Below are 18,159 nucleotides of genomic sequence, written 5' to 3' on the forward strand. Positions count from 1 at the left end.
TATTTTCATTTCTTAGCACAACATTAATGTTGGTTGCCAGAGTGTCTTTGGGAGTTATCAGCAGAATGCTCTATTCTCTATTTGACAGGAACACGGATGATATTATGGAATGAGTGGATTGTAGAGACGGCTGTTGAATCTGCAGTCAACCTGAAAAAAATGTGTTTATGCATGTTGTGTGTATGCGTGTATATGTGTGTGTAGGCCTGTCCTGTCACCTGACTCCAATTGTCCTCTCTAGTTTCAAGTGGAGATGAGGGTGAAGCTGGAGAGAGTTTGGAGCAAGGTTGCTTTCATTCATGCACTGAAGTACATGGATGCTGATCCCTTGGCTTTGGAAGAAATGCATATAATTGACATGTAATTGAATACATATACTTTCAGGTGTATTGTGTGGTTGAAGAATGAGGGGCAGTGTCTCTAATCCCGAGGTTTCTCTACAGATTCCTTTTGACCTGCTTTGAAAAGTGTACTTGAGTCAGACCAGAGAGATATACTATAAGTCTGTTTCTATTGGTCAGACATTATTGCCCATCTATAATGATTTAAACAGTACAGAAAAAGAGAATCTATACTTCTCTGTTATTCAGAATTTAAATTAATTTGGTGAAATCTATCCAGAAGTGAAGCAAGTCTTCCCCTTCTTATTCTAGTGGTCTCTGTATATAGATGATAACAGGCCCATCTTGACTCTTGCGATGGTTTATTCCTAACGTAAACTCTGTGATGTATTATTGGGTCTCTTATGAATGAGAATGTTTGCTTTTTTAGAGTGTTTTCAACCCCTCTGAGAAGTTTAGTTTTAAAGTGCCTGCAGATCTCTAAACGCACCTAAAGATGTATCAACTTATTTGTTGACAAACTGTTTTTGTTTTACTTTTTGACTAAAAGTCCACAAAGTTACTCTGTAAGAGTCAGGAGCTCCATAGCAGAGAGAGTTTAGTTCTCTGAGACATTGCTGGCTGGTAGCCTTGGGCTTTGTTTAACCATGCATAATTGAGCCCTCCTCTTGGCTTGCTCCTATGGTTGCACCCTTTTTTCATGAAATGGCCAGGAATGCAAACTACCCCCCTCCACTTCAGCCGGCCTTCCCATGAGGACCTCAATCAGACAGTCACAAAGTGTACCATGCCTGCTTATCAGAGGGGGCCGGCCTGGCATGGGCTCTGAGCAAACAACACACACATAAACACACACACAGATAAGAGCACACAAACTGATAAACGCACACACACACACACACACACACACACACACACACACACACACACACACACACACACACACACACACACACACACACACACACACACACACACACACACACACACACACACACACACACACAGAGAGAAATGTGTGCGTGAGTAGTTACACGCTCACACACCACACACACACTCAACCCCCCCTCCCCTACCCACCCAAACATACCCACACACACCTCCTCATTACTTTACTAGTCTCAACTATATAGTCATAAGACATACCTCTGTGACCTGTTTATTTCCTGTACTGGTGTTGACGCCCAGCTCCTGACTGGATCACCACCCACTTCCTCCTTCCACATGCCTTTTGTCTGCTTGCTCACATGTATCCATGCCTTTAATGGGGCACGCTAGTGATTAACTAGTTACATCTGTGTTACTGTAACACATCCTGCTAGTGCCTCTCACACCAACCAGGAGAAAACAGCCAGGGGCCTTGTATTTCTGAAACCTGTTTATGATGCATTGTGGTTTCCTCAGTCACTCACCAGCTGCACCTGGCTGGCTGGCTGGCACAGGGCACACAGCTCAATGTTGTGCTGTCTTCTATGGGGTTCTGGCTGGGGAATTGTAGCTGTCTGAAGTAAGTAGAGTTAGCCTGGCTACTCCCCATATAAATCTAATCTAGTCATTCTATTTCTATGCTACTCCCTCATCTGAGTGTAAATTGTGGGATCTGGCCAAGGTTTTAAATGATGTACAACAGCTTGGTGGTGTAACCCATGCTGCCTTTGGCGATGGTTTGACTACTTGATCATGACTTTCTCTGTGATTTAGTTGTGGGGGAGTTTCTAAGAGAGACTGAGTGTGTCATGGTTTTATCCTAGCTCTTAATGATATTAGAGAGACTGGGAGATTACGTAGCTTCTGGGTTTTCTATTTGAGAGATGTGCTTGTGGCTCTGTTGGTGTCTTAACTGGGCTGTTCTCTTTAAAGAGAGACTTACTTAAAAACAATTTGGAAACAGCAGCAGGTCAGCACATGCTCACGTTGCCGGGATCGAAACATTCCTGTCTGAAGTCCTGAGCAATCTGAGTGAGTCACTACCTCCAGCATCCTTCTTTTACTTACCACAGTAGTGGGCAGGCCCTCCCTCCGCCTCTCCCTCTCTGCCTCCTCCCCCTCAGATCTCTGCTGCCTGCCTGCAGGTGATAAAGGCCCACTTGTTCTGAGAGGAGAGAGGAGAGGAGAGGGAGGAGAACGGAGGAGAGGGAGGAGAGGGGGGAGTGGGTGGGGTGGAACCTGAGAAAGTACAACATGCTTGATGTTTCCCTCCTACAGGAAGAATATGTAGATACTGAACATATGGGGATTTGGGTACAGTTGAATTTAAAAAAGATGGTAATTTAGGACATTATTCACATTCTTGTCTTGGCTTAGCAACTATAGTTTAAAAAAAAGTTGCCTGTGGCCAACAGCCAGGTAATTAAAAGTCAACATAGTAGCATAGGGATTTTATAAACCATATGTTGGAATTATCATGGCCAGGCCAACTAATGACCTTGTGTAGTGAACTACTGTGGCTAGTCCTGGATCTCGAGGGAGAGAGTCTTAACAGTGAGTAACCTAACCACTGTCAGTTTGTGGACTCTGCACCTCACAGGGCACAATAACATACCACTTAAACAGCAGAGGGGCCAGTGAGGACTGGAGCTCCACAGCCGAGCCCAAACTAAACCTGCATCACACTGTTGTGGTTTTAGGAATTTAAGATCAGTGAGGGATGAAATCACTGTAACGTGAGGTCATTGTGATGTGAGGTTGTTGTCTCAATGGGGTTGGAGGGATGACACAGGTCCAATGACATGTCCAGATGCCGGGCTGGTTGGCACCAGGAGTGGCAGTCAGCAGTGCTACAGTACCGCCACCAGGCTACCGCAACCAGGCATCCATGACTGGTCCACAATCTACCTTACTGACTACATGATCTTAAGACTTTGATTGCTGGAGTATGACTCACTAAGGATTTTATTTTTCCTCTGAGAATTATTTTATTTGACCAGTTTATTTGACCAGTGCGTTGTGGTTTAAATGTTGCTTGTAAATGTATTTGCAATTCTTATAGAATGTACTACTTATATATCCAAGCCTTTTGCCAGCTTTACGTGATTCATTTGTGGAATTTCCGTTGAATTGTTTAAAATGATTTCTGAAGGGTTAAATATCTTGCTGAGAGAATCGCTCCCATTATTTCAAGATGCACGGCCCTTTATGTGCATGTCTATGACACGCAGCACTGAGTCATGGGAAACCAATGTTGGAGCTGTAAAAACTATGTACAGTATCTTGAGTGTAAAATCCTAATCAGGGAGCCATTTGGTCCTGAACTCCATGGAAAATGCCACATGTCCCAACGTGCTCAGGGGCTGTGAGCTGAGGAGAAGAGGAGCCCTGAGCCCCAGTCCACTGCAGCCAGCCCAGCACTTTCCTCTCCTGTGACAAAGGCTAGAGGGAGGCAGGGAGCCCTCCCCCTCTCTATGAGGGAACGAGGGAGGGAGGGTGGTGGAGGGGGGTTGAATGGGACCAACTAGTGACCTCAGGCAGAAAGAATGTCCCCGTTTGGTCAGGCGGCCCACTCCCTTAGCAGAGCACCACAGTCAGCGAGCGCCGAGGGCTTTGTGTTTCACCTTTCAGATGCACTCGCCAGAGCAAAGGTCACCAGACAGACACACAGCAACATGCCCCAGCTCTGGCTCACTGGTGTGTTGTTGATTTGAATGCAATGGTTTTTACAAGTTTAGTCACTCTGAATTAAAAGAGCTCCTCCTCTGTCGTCAACAGGAAATATGTTTTTTCTCTCTCGTCCAGCCTCCAACTCTAAATGCTAATAGTTCCTCACTTTCAGTCTTAAGTCTCACCTATTGTGTGAACAGCATTCTTCGGCTGCTATAGCCATTTATGTGGGTGTTAATGTATTGCTATCTCCCAGCAATGTGACACTGTGTGAAATACAGTAATTGCATACATTTGGGTGTAAAAAGGGGGACATGTCTTTCCCAAGCCAGGACACCCATACAATCAATGGCAGCTCAGGATGGCAATTAAATCTGACTAATCCTGCAGATTTATGAGCTCCATGCGCTCTGTCTGCCAGGCTGAAGTCACTGCGCTGCCAGAAAGAGAAGAGACTGCTGCTGCCATTTAGTGCATTTGAATGGGCATGCATTAAGAGAAGCATCGCAGGGGGCGCAAAGGCCAGGGCCAGTGGGAGTGAGCAGTGAGGAGATCTTTCCTTTTAGGTGGAATTCCCTTTTATCCTGTGGAATTTAGTGCTACTGTCCTCATGGAGCCCCAAAATGTTGACTTTGGGGAGGGACTTTATTTTACCTTTATTTAACTAGGCAAGTCAGTTAAGAACAAATTCTTATTTTCAATAACGGCCTAGGAACAGTGGGTTAACTGCCTGTTCAGGGGCAGAACGACAGATTTGTACCTTGTCAGCTCGGGGATGTGAACTTGCAACCTTCCGGTTACTAGTCCAATGCTCTAACCACTAGGCTACCCTGCCGCCCCAACAGACTGACTATTAGTATGGCCCTGCCTATACCAGACATGGGGAAATCCTTTGCTCAGGCTCCTGTATTTGGGCTGTGGTGGTGTGTGTGTGAGCTGTACACAATGGCAGGGGTAGTGGCGAGGAGGGGTGAGGTGGAAGGGGAGTTTGTAAAGCTGCTTGGGACTGGTCTGGATGGTGGGGCTGTATTGATTGTTTGCTGGTTCTAAGTAGAAGGAGTCCCATGGGGATCAATGGATGACCAGGGTATTGCAACAGTAGTGTGGAGCTCAAACGAGTAAACCTACATTATGCTACTATCATCTGCTTTACTCACTGGTGTTTCCTGTTGACGTCTGTTATTGTTGTGGCTTTAATGGAACAGAGAGGAGTCAGGGGAGTAGGAGGCAGAAAGTCAACTCCCATTTCTGTTTATTCTCAGCAATGCAGTTTTGGATAATGTATTTCAAATATCATCAGGAGAACCCCTGGAGCATCTCAGCATTGCTCAAAAGGCTGGAAGCACTATTTCCTTGATGTATTAACTTTCTTATAGCCTACGGGTTGGGTAAAATCACATAGCAAAAGGGTCTGATACAGGAACACTTCTATACCCCAGCTCACACACTTACTTCTCTTCTTCAGGGAGGAGGCTGAGAGGGAAAGCTTTCTACAACGTCAACGGCAAGGTCTACTGTGAAGAGGACTTCCTGGTGAGTTACAACATCTGTTGTCCCTGCATGCCTCCTTATGCACATGCATTTATGTGTATGTTCTGTTCATTATGCATATGTTCAGAGGTTGAGTTCTCCATGTCCTTCATACACACTCACCCCTCGATGACAGACTTGGGAGAGGAGCGGTTGCATATTCTAAAACCCTCCAGAGGAAACAGACGTTTCACTGCGACAATTAAGGTTAAGCACCACCCCTCAAATTCCCACTAATTTCTCCAAAATTTCCCCAAGGAGCACAATTACCCCACTGCTCTCATCCCATTACTCCCCAGCACTTATAGAGGGAGGCGGAGTGGCTGTGGGCAGCTGCAGGCCTCAGGCGGCCTCCTGTATGATGTATCCATCTGCCCAGGTTGAACACAATGGGAAACAGACACAAGTTATTAGTATGTATTGATCTCTTATAGATGTCCGTCAATCTATGATCAATGGGAACCAGGTGTTTTATAGCAGTCGTTTTTGTTTTCCAAATAGATACAGACTTATTGTTTATTACTACTGAATTAGGTTGTTAGGTTGCAATTGACTTACTTAATGTAAATTAATCACTCCTACACATAAACATTGCCCATTGGCCCCTAAAACAGACTTTCAATTGGCTCAGAGGATGAGTGCTCAGAGTGGAATTGGGTCTCCTCATACTGTAGATGTAAAGAATAGATCCCAAAGGGGTCAGGTGGTGGATGTGACTGTCACGCCCTGACCTTAGTTATTTATGTTTTATGTATTATTTTTTGTCAGGTCAGGGGCGGCAGGGTAGCCTAGTGGTTAGAGTGTTGGACTAGTAACAGAAAGGTTGCACACATCTGTCGTTCTGCCCCTGAACAGGCAGTTAACCCACTGTTCCTAGGCCGTCATTGAAAATAAGAATTTGTTCTTAACTGACTTGCCTAGTTAAATAAAGGTAAAATAAAAAAGGGTGTGACGAGGGTGGGTATGTGTGTTTTTATCCTGTCTAGGGTTTTTGTATATCTATGGGTTTTTGTATGTCTAGGTAATGTAGGTGTATGGTGGCCTGAATTGGTTCCCAATCAGAGGCAGCAGTTTATCGTCGTCTCTGATTGGGGATCCTATTTAGGTTGCCATTTTCCATTTTGGTTTTGTGGGTTATTGTCTACGCTTAGTTGCATTTCAGGACTTGTGTTTAAAGCGTCATGGTCGGTTTGTTATTTTGTTAGTTTGTTTAGTGTTCTTTGTTTTAATAAAGAAGAATGTATTCATCTCACGCTGTGCCTTGGTCTCATCGTTATGATGAACTTGACAGTGACAATCAATCAATCAAATGTATTTATAAAGCCCTTTTTATATCAGCCGATGTCACAAAGTGCTGTACAGAAACCCAGCCTAAAACCCCAAATAGCAAGCAAAGCATCGGCAGGGTAGCCTAGTGGTTAGAGCATTGGACTAGTAACCGGAAGGTTGCAAGTTCAAATCCCCGAGCTGACAAGGTACAAATCTGTCGTTCTGCCCCTGAACAGGCAGTTAACCCACTGTTCCTAGGCCGTCATTGAAAATAAGAATTTGTTCTTAACTGACTTGCCTAGTTAAATAAAGGTAAAAAAAATAAATAAAATAAAAAGAAGCACGGTGGCTAGGAAAAACTCCCTAGAAAGGCCAGAACCTAGGAAGAAACCTAGAGAGAAACCAGGCTATGAGGTGTGGCCAGTCCTCTTCTGGCTGTGCCGGGTGGAGAATATAACAGAACATGGCCAAGATGTTCAAATGTTCATAGATGACCAGCAGGGACAAAAAAATAATAATTACAGTGGTTGTCGAGGGTGCAACAGGTCAGCAGGACAGGAGTAAATGTCAGTTGGCTTTTCATAGCTGATCATTCAGAGTATCTACTGCTCTTGCTGTCTCTAGAGAGTTGAAAACAGCAGGTCTGGGACAGGTAGCACATCTGGTGAACAGGTCAGAGTTCCATAGCCGCAGGCAGAACAGTTGAAACTGGAGCAGCAGCACGGCCAGGTGGACTGGGGACAGCAAGGAGTCATCAGGCCAGGTAGTCGTGAGGCATGGTCCAAGGGCTCACGTCCTCTGAGAGAGAGAGAGAAAGAAAGAGAATGAGAGAGCATACTTAAATTCACACAGGACACCGGATAAGACAGGATAAATACTCCAGATATAACAGACTGACCCTAGCCCCCGACTGCAGTATAAATACTGGAGGCTGAGACAGGAGAGGTCAGGAGACACTGTGGCCCTATCCGACGATACCCCTGGACAGGGCCAAACAGGCAGGATATAACCACACTCACTTTGCCAAAGCACAGCCCCCACACCACTAGAGGGATGTCTTCAACCACCAACTTACCATCCTGAGACAAGGCCGAGTATAGCCCACAAAGGTCTCCGCCACGGTACAACCCAAGGGGGTGGGGGCGCCAATCCGGACAGGAAGACCACGTCAGTGACTCAACCCACTCAAGTGACGCACCCCTCCTAGGGACGGCATGGAAGAGCACCAGTAAGCCAGTGACTAAGCCCCTGTAATAGGGTTAGAGGCAGAGATTCCCAGTGGAGAGAGGGTAACCGGCCAAGCAGAGACAGCAAGGGCGGTTCGTTGCTCCAGTGCCTTTCCGTTCACCTTGACACTCCTGGGCATGACTACACTCAATCATAGGACCTACTGAAGAGATGAGTCTTCAATAAAGACTTAAAGGTTGAGACCGAGTCTGCGTCTCTCACATGGGTAGGCAGACCATTCCATAAAAATTGAGCTCTATAGCAGAAAGCCCTGCCTCCAGCTGTTTGCTTAGAAATTCTAGGGACAGTAAGGAGTCCTGCGTCTTGTGACCGTAGTGTACGTGTAGGTATGTACGGCAGGACAAAATCGGAAAAATAGGTAGGAGTAAGCCCATGTAATGCTTTGTAGGTTAGCAGTAAAACCTTGAAATCAGCCCGAGCCTTAACAGGAAGCCAGTGTAGAGAGGCTAGCACTGGAGTAATATGATGCATTTTTTTTGGTTCTAGTCAAGATTCTAGCAGCCATGTTTAGTACTAAATCAAGTTTATTTAGTGCTTTATCCGGGTAGCCGGAAAGTAGAGCATTGCAGTCGTCTAACCTAGAAGTGACAAAAGCATGTATTCATTTTTCTGCATAATTTTTAGACAGAAAGTTTCTGATTTTTGCAATTTTACGTAGATGGAAAAAAGCTGTCCTTGAAACAGTCTTGATATGTTCGTCAAAAGAGAGATCAGGGTCCAGAGTAACGCCGAGGTCCTTCACAGTTTTATTTGAGACAACTGTACAACCATCCAGATGAATTGTCAGAATCAACAGAAAATCTTTTTGTTTCTTGGAACCTAGATCAAGCATCTCTGTTTTGTTAGAGTTTAAAAGTAGAAAATGTGCAGCCATCCACCTCAGGCTTCCAAGGAGGGCAATTTTGGGGCTTCACCATGTTTCATCAAAATGTACAGCTGTGTGTCATCCGCATAGCAGTGAAAGTTAACATTATGTTTCCGAATGACATCACCAAGAGGTAAAATATATAGTGAAAACAATAGTGGTCCTAAAATGGAACCTTAAGGAACACCGAAATTTACAGTTGATTTGTCAGACAACAAACCATCCACAGAGACAAACTGATATCTTTCCGACAGATAAGATCTAAACCAGGCCAGAACTTGTCCGTGTAGACCAATTTGGGTTTCCAATCACTCCAAAAGGATGTGGTGATCGATGGTATCAAAAGAAACACTAAGGTCTAGGAGCACGAGGACAGATGCAGAGCCTCAGTCTGACGCCATTAAAAGGTAATTTACCACCTTCACAGGTGCAGTCTCAGTGCTATAATGGGGTCTAAAACCAGACTGAAGCATTTCGTATACATTGTTTGTCTTCAGGAAGGCAGTGAGTTGGTGCGCAACAGCTTGAGAGGAATGGGAGATTCGATATAGGCCGATAGTTTTTTATATTTTTGTGGTCAAGGTTTGGCTTTTTCAAGAGAGGCCACTTTTAGTGCCACTTTTAGTGAGTTTGGTACACATCCAGTGGATAGAGAGTCATTTATTATGTTCAACATAGGAGGGCCAACACTTAAAGGTGTCAAATTTAGCCATCCTCTTTTTTGTAATGCTGCACTCCCAAGTCTCAACCATACACAGTTAACAGTTGAAATGTAACAGCTTCCATTGCTACATGTTAGAATATTAACAAACCCAGTGATAAGTCTCTTTTTTTTAATCTCCCACAGTACTCTGGCTTTCAGCAGACGGCAGAGAAGTGCTTTGTATGTGGTCACCTCATCATGGAAATGGTAAGAAATAACCTAATACTGTAGGAGGGCCTGCTAGATAGTGATAGGAGACAATCAGCAGAACAGTATGCCTGTCCCTCTCTGGGATCTCTCTTTAGCAGTACTGTATCTCTGCTTGACATGTGGCATCATACCTCCGAGTTTAGGTTTGTTCCTGTATCTGAATGCCAACGGGCTGGTGTGATTGACTCCTACTGAGGCCTCAATCTCTAGCCTTACTGTTATCTGTGTGTGTGTGTGTGTGTGTGTGTGTGTGTGTGTGTGTGTGTGTGTGTGTGTGTGTGTGTGTGTGTGTGTGTGTGTGTGTGTGTGTGTGTGTGTGTGTGTGTGTGTGTGTGTGTGTGTAGATCCTGCAGGCACTGGGCAAGTCCTACCACCCTGGCTGCTTCCGCTGTGTGGTCTGCACAGAGGGTCTGGACGGAGTACCTTTCACTGTGGACGTGGACAACAACATCTACTGTGTTAAAGACTATCACACGTAAGGACATGTACTCTTTAAATCCTGGTTTGCGCTGAAACTGATATAAATTATACAGCATGTACCAAGACTTGGCTTCTATTCTGTTTCCCCCACAGGGTCTTTGCCCCAAAATGTGCCTCATGCAACCAGCCCATCCTCCCTGCTCAGGTAATGATGTGCCAATGACTGCTTGTATCTTCTCAGCTCCTGGCACTAGAGTTTGTCAGAGTCATATATAGTATATACTGTCGAAGGTTGGGCCAATGCGTTTTTGTCTGAACGTTCCGAGATTGCCATTTTCTCCTCCATAGCAGTTGCTAAGTGATAATTGATGCTTCCGCGCTGTGCTGTTTATTTCTGATAGTTTTCAAAACCTATGAATATATCCAGTGAAAGCAGATGAGCAATTAATTGACACCACAACACAGTACCTTCGTGGATACACCTTATCCCCAATGCTAATCAATAAAAATTTCTGTTAAATTCGCTGCTCTGTTTTGCTTGTTTACAGCGGGTCATTTCATAGGGAATTGTTGGAGGCGATCTCATATTGTTACATCTCCCAAATTTCGAGAATAAAGGCACTAATGTGGCATCCGTTCTAAAAACCCATGGCGTCCGTTCTGACCCAACTCTCTTAATATACAGCTCTGGTTGTTGGTGCCAGTGGAGACGGGAGGGTCTGACTGACTGTGTGTGTTTCCTGACAGGGCTCTGAGGAGACCATCCGGGTGGTGTCCATGGACAAGGACTACCATGTGGAGTGCTATCACTGTGAGGTGAGTCAATGTCATTACCACCCTGTTTGTGTGTCTTGTCTTATTTATGTGTTGAACGTAGCCAGCACATTGGCTATGATCATTAAATGTCTGTCCGTTTTAGTATAAATGCTATGGCAGTATGGGTGTGCGTGCTACACACACAAACTGAACCTCAGTGAGGGGCAAACCAGTGTGGTGACTCATTGTCCAGGAACATTCCAGAGTTGAGCTGTGGGAGGTGGGAGAGGAGAGGGTGGGTGATAGCGCTGGACTCAGCTGGACATCAGACCAGGGGTTGTTGTTGGACTAAATCTCAGCACTCTGAGAGACCGCTCAGACCACTTACTCACTCAGACACATGTACAGGAAATCATCCCACGTGACCTACAAACCTCAGTGTAATCAAAGTAATTAGTGAAGTCAGCCAAATTGAATTCCTGACAGTGCATTCATTAACACAGCAGTTTAATGATAGCTGTGTCAAGTGTGAGTCATTGTAACCAGGGCTCAAATAAAGTGTGTGTGAGTTTGATCAAGAATTTCATGTTTAATGGGAAAAGCTGGTTGACTCATTTCATAATCACACATTCCAGGGAATAGCTCGTATCCCGTCTAGGTGAGTGATAAAGGTATTATGTAGACAATAGGTAATCATTCAGCAGCCTCTGTGGGGTTGATAGTCATTACAGGGGTCTAAAGTCCAGGTCGGCAGGGGATGGAAAATTCATCACATATTTAAGAAATGGTTAAGAGCCCCGTATGTAATTATTATTTATTTAAGTAGGCAAGTCAGTTAAGAACAAATTCTTATTTACAACGACGGCCTAGGAACGGTGGGTTAACTGCCTTGTTCAGGGGCAAAACAACAGATTTGTACCTTGTCAGCTCAGGGATTTGATCTAGCAAACTTTCAGTTACTGGCCCAATGCTCTAACCACTAGGCTACCTGCCACCCCATGTAAACTTGACAGGAATACCCATCAGCGGCCTTTCATATCAGTCGAGAGGTATAAAAGGTAGAAATATGAAATATGGATAGTTTTGATATCCAGCACCTGCTCAAATGCATTAGATGAATGTATATAATATTTTCCTTCACAAATTTCCAGCTAATGCAGTTCACTGAGTCTATCTCTCTCCCTCGGTGTTGTAGGACTGTGGCCTCCAGCTAAATGACGAGGAGGGTCACCGCTGTTACCCCCTGGATTGCCACCTGCTCTGTCACGGCTGCCACATCCGCAGGCTAAAGGTCCCGGTGCCCGGCCACCCGCCCCCCAGCTACCCACTACACGTCACTGAGCTGTGAGAGGGCAGGGTCGGCGAGGAACCAACTCCAGCCAAGCCCAACCCACCGCTGACCCGCCTCCCAGGTGACCTGAGACAACATAGCAGAAAGAAGAAGGAATCCCCCGCCCACGGAATCCCGGGAACTTCAGAACCTCTTCTTGCATGACAGAACAGAACAGAGAGACCCTGGGAGACTTCGCTCTCTACTTGCCGGCCGTGCCCTGGGGGGAGGAGATAGATACAGGGCCATGGACAAGTCACAAGACCAGGCTGGGAGAGAGTCCACGTCTCTCTCTCTCTCTGTCTGTTTCTCTCGCTGTCTCTCTCTCTCTCTCTCTCATCAGTTTTTTTCTCCCTCCTTTCTCCTTTTGGTCTGTGAACAGTGAAGCAGGCCGAGGCCCCAGCCCACCCAGAGGCCCTGGCCGATGTCAGCACCGTGACCCCTGCACATTCATCACAGTGGGGACTGGCCTGGATGGAGAGAGGGGGCCACTCTCTCTCTATCTCCATCGCTCTCTTTTTTCCTCCCTTTCTATTTGGTTCATTCCTTCGAGCTGAAGCCCAATGCCATGATGCATTTACTGCTCCTCTGTCAGAGAGAGAGAGAGAGAGAGCTGGACAGCGTCTCTGCCAGGAGGCTGGGAGGCCATGAAACAGGCCGCTACATAACATTCCAGCACTGTCTGGCAGGGTTAGAGGGTTGGACATGCTGTGCCTTCAGAGTGGCCTTCCACTGAGAAACCTCACTGAATGGTGACAGTGCCACAGTCCAGCTATCTACGGCTCCTTTTGGCTATGCAAGGGTACCGAGTCTACCAGCAACAGAGCGCCTTCGTGTGACTCTGTGACACACTCTCCTGTACCATCCCTTCATGTGACACAGTCTCCTGTACCATCCCTTCATGTGACACAGTCTCCTGTACCATCCCTTCATGTGACACAGTCTCCTGTACCATCCCTTCATGTGACTCTGTGACACACTCTCCTGTACTATCCCTTCATGTGACTCTGTGACACAGTCTCCTGTACCATCCCTTCATGTGACTCTGTGACACACTCTCCTGTACCATCCCTTCATGTGACTCTGTGACACAGTCTCCTGTACCATCCCTTCATGTGACTCTGTGACACACTCTCCTGTACCATCCCTTCATGTGACTCTGTGACACACTCTCCTGTACCATCCCTTCATGTGACACAGTCTCCTGTACCATCCCTTCATGTGACAGTCTCCTGTACCATCCCTTCATGTGACACACTCTCCTGTACCATCCCTTCATGTGACACAGTCTCCTGTACCATCCCTTCATGTGACACAGTCTCCTGTACTATCCCTTCATGTGACTCTGTGACACAGTCTCCTGTACCATCCCTTCATGTGACTCTGTGACACACTCTCCTGTACCATCCCTTCATGTGACTCTGTGACACACTCTCCTGTACCATCCCTTCGTGTGACTCTGTGACACACTCTCCTGTACCATCCCTTCATGTGACAGTCTCCTGTACCATCCCTTCATGTGACACAGTGACACAGTCTCCTGTACCATCCCTTCATGTGACAGTCTCCTGTACCATCCCTTCATGTGACACAGTCTCCTGTACCATCCCTTCATGTGACTCTGTGACACACTCTCCTGTACCATCCCTTCATGTGACAGTCTCCTGTACCATCCCTTCATGTGACACAGTGACACAGTCTCCTGTACCATCCCTTCATGTGACAGTCTCCTGTACCATCCCTTCATGTGACACAGTCTCCTGTACCATCCCTTCATGTGACAGTCTCCTGTACCATCCCTTCATGTGACACAGTCTCCTGTACCATCCCTTCATGTGACACAGTCTCCTGTACCATCCCTTCATGTGACAGTCTCCTGTACCATCCCTTCATGTGACAGTCTCCTGTACCATCCCTTCATGTGACACAGTCTCCTGTACCATCCCTTCATGTGACACAGTCTCCTGTACCATCCCTTCATGTGACAGTCTCCTGTACCATCCCTTCATGTGACAGTCTCCTGTACCATCCCTTCATGTGACTCTGTGACACACTCTCCTGTACCATCCCTTCATGTGACACAGTCTCCTGTACCATCCCTTCATGTGACTCTGTGACACACTCTCCTGTACCATCCCTTCATGTGACTCTGTGACACACTCTCCTGTACCATCCCTTCATGTGACACAGTCTCCTGTACCATCCCTTCATGTGACTCTGTGACACAGTCTCCTGTACCATCCCTTCATGTGACTCTGTGACACACTCTCCTGTACCATCCCTTCATGTGACTCTGTGACACAGTCTCCTGTACCATCCCTTCATGTGACTCTGTGACACAGTCTCCTGTACCATCCCTTCATGTGACTCTGTGACACACTCTCCTGTACCATCCCTTCATGTGACTCTGTGACACACTCTCCTGTACCATCCCTTCATGTGACTCTGTGACACACTCTCCTGTACCATCCCTTCATGTGACACAGTCTCCTGTACCATCCCTTCATGTGACTCTGTGACACACTCTCCTGTACCATCCCTTCATGTGACTCTGTGACACACTCTCCTGTACCATCCCTTCATGTGACACAGTCTCCTGTACCATCCCTTCATGTGACTCTGTGACACACTCTCCTGTACCATCCCTTCATGTGACTCTGTGACACACTCTCCTGTACCATCCCTTCATGTGACACAGTCTCCTGTACCATCCCTTCATGTGACTCTGTGACACATGCTCCAGTGCTCCTTGGCATAGTGGATGTTTGTGGCACCACATGCGCTGTCAGTAGCCACAGTGCTAGCCTGGGCTGGCACTCATTCCACTTAGCAGTCTTAGAAGACGTGACCTCGAGAGATTCACAAGCAGTGTCTCAACGATTATATAACAAGATAAAAAGTTAGAAGCACGTAGATTGCCTATATATTTTGCAGACATTTTCCACATAAGATTCTAGAAGTGTAGTATATTTTTTTGCTGCGTTATTATTATCAAATGGAATCGGGGGCCAAACGAGCTGTCGCCGTCTTAACGGTCCTCTGAAGGGTATTGGTCCATTGTTTAATTTCTCCTCAAGGACACATGTCCTAGAGGCCTCTGTGTTGTCGTTGGTCATGTGATCCACAGACCTGTTAACATGTACAGTTCCACACACTGGTTATTTGACCCATATGGTAGCACTGAGTAAGTGAGTGTCTGACCATCGAGAGTCCCCACATATCCTCCTCATGCACACGTTACTGTGTCATACCTACTGGTTGATCTGATTGTCTGGTTGGTTGTGGGAGTTGCTGGTCCAACCCATGTCTCTGGGGAATCCATCCCCCGTGTTTTCCCTCGCTGGTTGTGCCGTTGTGTGCATCTGTGTGTTTGTGTGTGTGTGTGTGTGTGTGTGTGTGTGTGTGTGTGTGTGTGTGTGTGTGTGTGTGTGTGTGTGTGTGTGTGTGTGTGTGTGTGTGTGTGTGTGTGTGTGTGTGTGTGTGTGTGTGTGTGTGTGTGTGTGTGCGTGTGTTTGTGTGTGTGCGTGCGTGCGTGTTAGTTTGTGTGTGTGTGTGTGCGTGCGTGCGTGTGTGCGCACCAGTGGCAGTGCCATGGTGCATGTACCTTGTTGAGTGAGCAGGACAACGGCCATCCAGCTCCACAAAACGACCCATGTTCTCTCAATCTCTCTCCAACAGAAAGGATGGGTTAAGGCTCTGACTCAGGCCTACCCAGTACCTGCTCACAGTAGCCTAGTCAGAGGAACTGTCCTCTCATACTACTGAATCTAACAGACAAGGAGGCTGACGTAGAGATTACGGAGAGGAGTGGCCGACACAGGCATCATGTGCTTTCTGATGTATCCCTCGATGAGATTCTTTGGAATGTAATTATTAGTGTATGTTTGGCAAACTGTTGTTTAATTTTTGCTCTGCTCCCAGTTGTACATTTTCAAAAGTGAAAAAGGCTAGTATCCCTGGAGTACATGTTTTTGCTGGGAAATTCCCTTTGATGGTAGATAAACTGAATCTCAGCATAGTATGATGAGACTCCTAGTCAAGGAATGTGTAATACACTTGAAGAATGAGGCAATGGCATTTTCTGAACTGTAGTTTGAATAGTACAATAAGACCCACTCATCAAACTCAAATCATTTTTCATTAAAGCACCAAATGTTTAGACTTGACAAGAGTTGATCCCCTTTAACGATGTCTTAATACACCACCTTTAAAAAATACTACTTCAGTTCCATGTCTATTGCATAGCACACAGCTAGTTTCCCCAGACCTGTGCATAAAGAGGCTAGTTTTTCTTTCCCCCTCTGTCATAAATCACTCTGAAAGTGAAGACTTCTCTCTCTCCTATCAGTAGTTTTCAATAAGCACATATGACACCTCTGTCACATCACTTTTGTATCGCTTTTGTATAAGTGTTTGATTACCTAGATGGTTCATAAAAAAGGAAACTAGATTTATTTATCTAAACATGAAAAAGTAAAGTTATTTAATGTATTAAAAATCAGGACTTATCATTTAACTGTAGATTATATAATCTGCTTTTTAAATAAAGTGGTTTTGTAGCTAACTTAAACCAAATGATGATGTCTTTTTTGTTGTATATGAAGTCATGATCATTTCTATCCAAATGCTGGTACTTTGTTGAACTACAACACAAATACCTTGTTACCATACTATTACCATGTTATTACCATTTTATTGCATGCTGTAATGTAGTGCTGCCATTGGACATAAATCAACAACGAAATGTGGTAAACTTGGGAATGATATGGGAATGATTTAGCCTGAACTTGATAATGATATGGACAACTGGCTTTCCCATGGCCTTGTCTTGTCTCCCTGTGGAGAAGATGGGTGCTTACAAAGATCCCAGCTCTGGATGAAAGTCCCATGCTGTTGTTCATGCCTTCCAGTTACCCCTGTGTACTCAATGTTTGTTCTAGAAAGATATCATCGTCAGATCAGAGCTACTGTAATTGTGGTGTGTAATTACATCCCCGCACGCAAGTCTCTCCAGCAAGTCGTGTGATGGAGGATCCCTCAGAGAGCAGAGCAGAGAGCAGCCCCCACCGTGGTATGTACAGTATGATAGCTCTGGTCCTGACAGTCATCACTGATAGGGTAGTCTCTGGGGTGTTGTTGGCTCTGGAAGTAAACAGTCCATCTGCACTTTACTGGAATCAGAGGCCATGTGTATCAAGCATTTCAGACTGCGATTGCTGATATAATTGTCCCTTTTGCCCATTGTGATCTATAAGGCAAAACTGATCCTAAATCAGCACTCCGATTCTGAGACGACGCTTGATACTTACAGCCCCAGACCCTCACTACTGGGCTTCTTATGGTCACTAAGTTTTAGTTATGTTGAGTTGGGGTTGACCATCAATTCACTCAACAAGTTCTGGGGAGGCAGTGTAGCCTAGTGGTAAGAGCGTTGGACTAGTAACCGAAAGGTTGCAAGTTCAAATCCCCGAGCTGACTGCGATTGCTGATATAATTGTCCCTTTTGCCCATTGTGATCTATAAGGCAAAACTGATCCTAAATCAGCACTCCGATTCTGAGACGCTTGATACTTACAGCCCCAGACAAAATCTGCCGTTCTGCCCCTGAACAGGCAGTTAACCCACTGTTCCTAGGCTGTCATTGAAAATAAGAATTTGTTCTTAACTGACTTGCCTAGTAAAATAAAGGTAAAAAAATAATAATCACAAAACAAGGTAGAAGCATCTAACACACATATCATACTGCTCTTGTAATGGGGGGAGGTTAGGTGGTATGATATTTGTGTGTCTTTAACTTTCTCACTCATAATTATTCAGATTCATTCAGGACTATCCATAATCATGGTAGCATCCACATTAATGTAATAGTGTTTAGAAACATATTCTATTC

General features: G+C 45.6%; 1 protein-coding gene across 1 annotated transcript in view; it reads left to right on the forward strand.

Annotated features, from left to right (window-relative positions):
• The window catches only part of LOC135557395 (Wilms tumor protein 1-interacting protein homolog), a 38,423-nt gene extending 21,579 nt beyond the window's left edge, over positions 1 to 16,844 (forward strand). The window contains exons 3-8 of the mRNA XM_064990624.1: positions 5,404 to 5,471; positions 9,698 to 9,760; positions 10,108 to 10,238; positions 10,337 to 10,388; positions 10,931 to 10,999; positions 12,135 to 16,844. Of these exons, the coding sequence (XP_064846696.1) occupies positions 5,404 to 5,471; positions 9,698 to 9,760; positions 10,108 to 10,238; positions 10,337 to 10,388; positions 10,931 to 10,999; positions 12,135 to 12,287 (536 nt within the window). The 3' untranslated portion in view covers positions 12,288 to 16,844. The remainder of the gene's footprint in view (positions 1 to 5,403; positions 5,472 to 9,697; positions 9,761 to 10,107; positions 10,239 to 10,336; positions 10,389 to 10,930; positions 11,000 to 12,134) is intronic.
• Positions 16,845 to 18,159: the final 1,315 nt, after the last annotated feature.

Source organism: Oncorhynchus masou, chromosome 2 (assembly GCF_036934945.1).
Source record: "Oncorhynchus masou masou isolate Uvic2021 chromosome 2, UVic_Omas_1.1, whole genome shotgun sequence".
In the NCBI taxonomy this organism is placed as follows: Eukaryota; Metazoa; Chordata; class Actinopteri; order Salmoniformes; family Salmonidae; genus Oncorhynchus; species Oncorhynchus masou.